The following is a 7,214-nucleotide window of genomic DNA, read 5'->3' on the forward strand; positions in this document are numbered from 1 at the left end:
CCGGGTCAGGCGGGGCTCCGGGCTCCGGCTGCTGGCGCTGTCCACGCTGGGCTTCTGCCTGATGCTACAAGTCAGCGCCAGGAGGCCCCCCAAGACGCCCCCCTGCCCGCCCAGCTGCTCCTGCACCAGGGACACCGCCTTCTGTGTAGACTCCAAGGCAGTGCCCAGGAACCTGCCCTCCGAGGTCATCTCTCTGTGAGTGTCCTGCCCTGGCTTGGGAGGTGGGGGAGTGGAGAGAGGGAGCGCGGTAAGAGCCCTCTGAGAGTGGGTGGGGAACACCCTTGCTCCCCCTCTACAAAGGAGGACTCCAGGGATCCTCAGGACTGGAGATTCACGGCATCAGCAGGGCAGGGAGTTCCGTAGTCATGCAGGCTCAGCAGCCATGGCTGGGAAACAGGAGTTTATGGCCAAGAATGAATCATCACCACCATCAGCATCCATGAGACCTACTGTGTGCAGGGCTCTGGACATGGAGGGAGGGGTTGTTTACAAGAGCATGTGGGCCCCTGCCTGTGATGTCACATCAAGGGCAGAAAGGCTTTTTGTGGGGGGAGGGAGGGTGGAAGCTGGGGGAGGGGTGGGAGTGACATCCACCCACACAGTGCCCTGGCACGGGACAGCCTTCCACTGGTCTTCCCTCCAGTCTGCACTGGGCCAGCCAGCTTGTCACTTGCAGGAAGTGGCCTCAGGGATGAGCTCAGCTGTGTGGTCCTTGAGAGCAGGATGCCAGTCCTCCACCCCCATCCCAGGGCCCCATCTCTCAGCAGCTCCCAGCACACTGTGGACGTTTGAAGGTGTGGGTAATGGAACCTTCTTTTGGCTGAAGGGGAAGCTCAGCCTGGGGCCACTGGTGCTCAGGCAGGCTGTAGGGAAGGGTAGTGATGAAGGAAGGCAATGAGTTTATGAAGGGGAGAGAAAGATAGCCCCTGGTAGGGAGCCCAGGCTGGTGAAATGGGGAGTTTCCAGGGTAAGTATGTGTAGAACCATTGCCCTGTTCACCTTGTGTGCCCTTCTACCCCTAGTCCCTGCACAGTCCCCACAGTACTAACTCCAGTGTCCCCTACAGGACGCTGGTGAATGCTGCCTTCTCAGAGATCCAGGATGGAGCATTTTCCCACCTGCCACTGTTGCAGTTCCTGTAAGGACAGGGCCTTGGGGAAGGGCGGGTGGGGGGCGGGGCAGTGGAATGGGACAGACCCCGGACTGGGGAGAGGAGAACAAATGCAGGTAATCATTGCAGAGTAAGGTGCAGGTGTCCCTTACTTACGCTGGATGGGAGAGCCACAAAAGGTGGAGCAGCATAGAGTCAGGAGGGTTCGGGGAGCAGCCGTGGGGAGAAGGAAGGTGGGGGTTGCATGTAAAAACCAAGAGTGGGTATTTGGAGCCCAGTTAGGAAAGGACTTGACTCCTCTGGAGACCCAAAGGAATTGGGTGCAGTAGCCTGGGCTGGTGCCAGAAGGTGCCAGAAATCTTAGAGACGGCTGACCCCAGGGACCAGGATTTGGAGAAAGAGCTGGGGGTCGAAAGGGAAGGAGGTGGGAAGGTGTGGAATTCTAACAGGCGCTGTTTCTGTTTGAAGCCCCAGTCAAAGGAGAGAGTGCCTGTGAGTTACCCCAACTCCTTTTCACCATGAGTCACCCTCAAACTCACCACCACTGCTAGAGGGACTGAGTGAGCTGGGATGAGGGTGGGAGACAGAGAATGGAGGCGGAGACAGAGACAGAGACAGAGAGACACAGTGTGGAAGGACCCAGCTTGACAGGAGAGATCTGCCCCTGACTGTTTCTATCCTTGAAGCAAACAGCTTCTGGGCCCAGAACAGGCTCCTGGCTGGTCTGCAAACAGCTTCTGGGCCCAGAACAGGCTCCTGGCTGGTCTTGCTGCCAGGCTGCTCTGGGGCCCGAGGCAGGGCAGCAGGGCTGCGGGACTGTGAGGAAGCCCCAGGGTGAGGTGGCAGGCTGGGGACTGGCACAGGGAGCACACCCTTGGAAGCTCTAAATCCCCCTCTGTCTTTCCAGGTTACTCAACTCCAACAAGTTCACTCTGATTGGAGACAACGCCTTCACAGGACTGTCGCACCTGCAGTACCTGTGTGTGGCAAGGAGTGGAGGGATGGGAACCAGAAGGGAGGAGGGAGCCCCAGCCTGGGTGGACTGAGAGGGCAGGCTGAATGAGGAAAGCTGGGGGAAGGGGGGGAGGGGGAGGGAGAGCCCTGGAATCCTCTGACTGCAGGACTCAAGCAGAGGGTCATTTCATCCGCCCCTCTGCCTAAACCATCCTGCCCGGATGGCCTGTCACCACAGGCTTCATGTCACCAGAATCAGAATGGAAGCCTGTCTCAGGACCATGGGCAGGAACCTAGGTGGGGCAGAGGGAAATAGCTGGTTGGGGGTCTGGGATACTGAGTGGCATCTAAGACAAGTTCTCATTATCTCCAGCTTCATTGAGAACAATGACATCTGGGCACTATCCAAGTTTACCTTCAGAGGACTCAAGTCTTTGACACACCTGTGAGTACATCACGGACACACACACACTCACACACACCGGACCAAAGCCCCTCATCACTGTGGCCTTTGGCCTCAGTCAAGTGACCCAGGGGTCTCTTGGGAGATCTTCAGGTGACCCAGGGGTCTCTCTTGCAGATCACTGGCCAACAATAACCTGCAGACACTGCCCAGAGACATCTTTCGGCCCCTGGACATCCTGAGTGACTTGTAAGGCTGAGCCCTATGTCTTTCGACAGTGCCGCAGAAGGGCGTGTCCCTGGAGAGAGTGGTGTGGGAGCTAGAATTGGGAAGATCATAAGGTCTCGAGAGGCTTGGGTTTGGGGAAGCCTCCTAGAAGGCTACTAGATACACAATGTATATGTATATGTTTTTTTAAACATGTGCTCTTTAAATGTATGTTTGACTTGAACGTGCACTGAAGTCCTCTAGCGTAGCCACAATCGTTAATCAGTATGTACACAAGAAAAAAACAGGCTTGTGGAAGGTTTGAACGAACTGAGATGCAATATAGCTGTGCAGATTATACCCTGCAAAAGGCACCTGACCCAGGAGGTCAGTAGGGACTGAAACTCGGCCCCTACTCTGCTGGCCAAGCACGTGTCCATGGGGTGCGTCTAGCCCAAGGGGAGCTTTTGTCTAATCTGTGCAAAGATGCCATGGGAGCAGAAGCCTTGAGTATACCCACTTCCAAAAGCATAGAGAGCCTGGGGCAGGGATGGGGGCAGAGCCCCTGGGAGCCTCTTCCTCTTTGTGTTCCCTCCATCACCCTCACGATCCAGGGACCTGCGGGGCAACTCGCTCAACTGCGACTGCAAAGTGAAGTGGCTGGTGGAGTGGCTGGCGCACACCAACACCACGGTGGCTCCCATCTACTGCGCCAGCCCGCCCCGCTTCCAAGAGCACAAGGTGCAGGACTTGCCGCTGCGGGAGTTCGACTGCATCACCACGGGTAGGAGGTGCCCCCCAGGCCTCCCCAGGGCGGCTCCGCAGGCACTGCCGGAAGAGCCCCCAGCCTCCGCCAACCTTGCCAGTCCAGCAGCCCTTACCCCCCAGCAAGCTCTTACCCTTCTTCTTCCCACCCTTCCCCTCTTATCCCTGCAGATTTCGTGCTGTATCAGACCCTGTCCTTCCCAGCAGTGTCGGCCGAGCCCTTCCTTTACTCCAGCGACCTCTATTTGGCTCTGGCTCAGCCAGGTGCCAGCGCTTGCGCTGTGCTCAAGTGGGACTATGTGGAACGGCAGCTTCGAGACTATGATAGAATTCCAGGTACTTACCCCCGACCTCGCCTTGGTGACCCCCGTTTAAGGGGGTGGGAGGTGCTGGACTTCATTGTTCCTCTCCATTGAGTTCCTACAGGTAGAGGCATAGATGAGACATGGTCTCTGCCCATAATAACTTTCCAGTCTTTGGGGAGAGGCCAATACACACACAGATAACATCCATATAATAAGTGGGTATGAGGAGGGAGATATAAGCACGATGCTCTGGGACCACAAAGGAGAGGCCTACCCTGGGCAATCAAGGAAGGCTTCCTGGTGGAGGGGATGCCTGAGCTGTGTCTTGAAGGGTGAGGGAGAGTCAGAAGTGATGCCTAAGTGCCTGGCTTAAGTAACTGGGTGGTGCCAGTGAACCAAGAAGGAGATAGGAGTGTCTAGTGAGCTCAGTTTGGGATCCACTGAATTTAAGCTGAGTCTAGAAGGCTGAGGGAGACTTAGCTCAGAGAAAAAAATGTGGGAAGGGTATTCTGGCAGCAAGAACAGTATGAGCAAAATCAAGAAGGTGTGCAACAGCTTAGTGCATGAGTGCATGCATGTGTAAACTGTAAGCAGCTCATATGACTACAGCATAAGGTTCCAGGGAGAAAGAGGCAGATGAGACTCAAGAGACATGAGGACCAGGTCACGGACAGGTTTTGAGCACAGCGTATGAACCAAACCGGCCGGTATTTTAGAACACTCTCTCCGTATGCAGTGTGGAGAATGGCTTGGCATGGGGTAAGGCATGTGGGCCCACCATTAGGGAGATGTGCTGGAGCCTGGACTGGGCCAACAGCAGTGGGGATGGAGAGTGATTTAGAATGGAGGAGTGAACTGACACAAGAGGAAACAGAAAAGTTTAAATTACCCTGTATCTCTGAAAGGACCTGAAGTCCTTATGAAAAAGAAACCTTTCCCCCAAAAGAAGACCCCAGAGCCAGATCTCCCTGGTCTCCCTGGTAAATTCTAGAAAACATTCACAGAAGAAATAACAGCAATCCTACACAAACTGTATTAGAAAGCAGAAGGGAGGGTTGGCAGGACTCGGGACCGACTGGCTGTGGGTGAGTGAGGGACAGGGAGGTGTTGGGGATGGCTCCAGATTTCTGGAAGGGGGTGAGTGGGTGGAGCCACAAACGGAAATTGAGAACACAGAGGAGGAGGAGGAGGTTTGGGGGCAGATATGTGCCCGGTCATGGCCAGCTGGAGTTTGAGGTGCTCTTGGGTGTGTGGGCATGGTGGGGCTGAGCTGCAGCTTGGGGGCTGGGGCATCATGAGTATCTGGGCAGGTGGTCCAAGGCCATGGAAAGGATTTAGGGGTGACTGCCAGAGCCCTGGGGTTCAACATGGGCATTCCTGGGGGGAGTGGTGGGGAGGAGGAGGGCGGGTAAAGCAGCGCTGGGAAGTAGGAGAGGAGAGGTGATAATTAGGGACACCAGGACACGTGAAGAGTGTGGCCCCTCGTGCTTCAGATGCCTGAGAAGAGGTCAGATCAGTCTGGTTGTTGAGCAAAAGTACATTTGTGCAGACATCCTCAAACATAAAAGCCCTTGCAAAAGTGGGAATTCTTAGGATAATGTGTTTTCATACACAACTATCCAAACATCAAACTGTGATTGTGTGTACCGTGGCTCTATCACCTGGCTGTGGGTGGGCTCAGGCTCTTCCTCCTTGCCCTGCCTGGCATCTGGCCAGCCAGGTAGCTTTGGGCAAGTCACTTAGACCCTGAGCTTGCTTCTTTCAATGTGAAATGGGCAAAATAATAGGATCCATTTCAGAGTGATCAGTTGAGGCCATCTGTTCACACTTAGCACAGTGACTTCACACAATAAAAATTCAATAATCGACAATATGGATAAACAACTGGTCAATATCTAGGGACACCTATTTTGTGCTCAGTGTCAGCTGATATTTAAACCCTGTGGGCAGGGGTGGAGGGAGAGTGATGCTGAGACAGATTATTAGCTGAGAAAAGTGGGTAAGTTCAGTGGGAGGGATACTGTAGCAGAGAGCCTTATTTCTGGGCCAGGGTTGGAGGCGAGTGACCCCCTTTTCCAAGGGCATGGCATGGGTGGGGGCCTGCGGCTGCCGGACCCTGCCTGATGCTGCTTCTCTCCACCCCGGCAGCTCCCTCTGCTGTGCACTGCAAGCCAATGGTGGTGGACAGCCAGCTGTACGTGGTTGTGGCCCAGCTGTTTGGGGGCTCTTATATTTACCACTGGGACCCCAACACCACACGCTTCACCAAGTTGCAGGACATTGACCCACAGCGTGTGCGCAAGCCCAACGACCTCGAGGCTTTCCGCATTGACGGCGACTGGTACTTTGCTGTGGCTGACAGCTCCAAGGCGGGTGCCACCAGCCTCTACCGCTGGCACCAGAACGGCTTCTACTCCCACCAGGCCCTGCATGCCTGGCACCGTGACACTGACCTGGAGTTTGTGGACGGCGAGGGCAAGCCACGGTTGATCGTGTCTAGCAGCTCCCAGGCACCTGTCATCTATCAGTGGAGTCGTACCCAGAAGCAGTTTGTGGCCCAGGGCGAGGTGACCCAGGTGCCTGATGCCCAGGCCGTGAAACACTTCCGTGCTGGTCGCGACAGCTACCTGTGTCTCAGCCGCTACATCGGCGACTCTAAGATCCTGCGCTGGGAGGGCACCCGCTTCTCTGAAGTGCAGGCCCTGCCCTCCAGGGGCTCCCTGGCCATGCAGCCCTTCCTTGTGGGCGGCCGCCGCTACTTGGCGCTGGGGAGTGACTTCTCCTTCACGCAGATCTACCAGTGGGACGAGGGGCGCCAGAAGTTCGTGCGGTTCCAGGAGCTGGCTGTGCAGGCCCCTCGGGCCTTCTGCTACATGCCTGCTGGGGACGCCCAGCTGCTCCTGGCCCCCAGCTTCAAGGGACAGACGCTCGTGTACCGACACATCGTGGTGGATCTCAGTGCCTAGAGGGGTGCTGAGGCCTCTGGGTGTCCGGCAGACCTGAATAGAAGTCTCTGTGTGAGCCGCATGTGTGCCTGTGTGAAGACACATGTAACCAACCTGCATACATGGCCCCACGGACACCCTGCACCCCCGCCCCCCTGTGAGCATGGGCACACACTGTGGGCGGGCCAGGGGAGCCACTTACTGTAGTTGTCATCAGCATGGAGACTTGTAGCTGTGCCAGGCAACCCAGCGGCCCTGTGCCTGCTCATACGCAGACATCTGTCAGCCCCACACCCTACCTGAAGTACCCCCCACCCTGCGCTTGATCTGCTGCTTTCCCCGAGCTCTGGCTCCAGGGGAGGAGTCGGGGGGCGGGGCGCAGAACCACCCCTTCCGTTTTTCAGCTTAGCTTCCCTACTCTCTGGTCTCCCTGCGGCCACATCCTTCAGGCTGCTGGGCTCACTCACCTGCGCTACGCTCCTGCGTGCACACGTGGACGCTCATGGACACCTCATTACACACAC

At 56.3% G+C, this 7,214-nt stretch overlaps 1 protein-coding gene across 1 annotated transcript in view; it reads left to right on the top strand.

Annotated features, from left to right (window-relative positions):
* LGI3 (leucine rich repeat LGI family member 3) overlaps window positions 1–7,214 on the top strand; it is a 7,637-nt gene extending 423 nt beyond the window's left edge. Inside the window, exons 2-9 of the mRNA XM_034661721.1 lie at window positions 3–195; window positions 1,067–1,138; window positions 2,019–2,090; window positions 2,439–2,510; window positions 2,646–2,717; window positions 3,290–3,459; window positions 3,612–3,776; window positions 5,894–7,214. Of these exons, the coding sequence (XP_034517612.1) occupies window positions 3–195; window positions 1,067–1,138; window positions 2,019–2,090; window positions 2,439–2,510; window positions 2,646–2,717; window positions 3,290–3,459; window positions 3,612–3,776; window positions 5,894–6,711 (1,634 nt within the window). The 3' untranslated portion in view covers window positions 6,712–7,214. The remainder of the gene's footprint in view (window positions 1–2; window positions 196–1,066; window positions 1,139–2,018; window positions 2,091–2,438; window positions 2,511–2,645; window positions 2,718–3,289; window positions 3,460–3,611; window positions 3,777–5,893) is intronic.

The sequence above is a fragment of the Ailuropoda melanoleuca genome, chromosome 5, assembly GCF_002007445.2.
Source record: "Ailuropoda melanoleuca isolate Jingjing chromosome 5, ASM200744v2, whole genome shotgun sequence".
In the NCBI taxonomy this organism is placed as follows: Eukaryota; Metazoa; Chordata; class Mammalia; order Carnivora; family Ursidae; genus Ailuropoda; species Ailuropoda melanoleuca.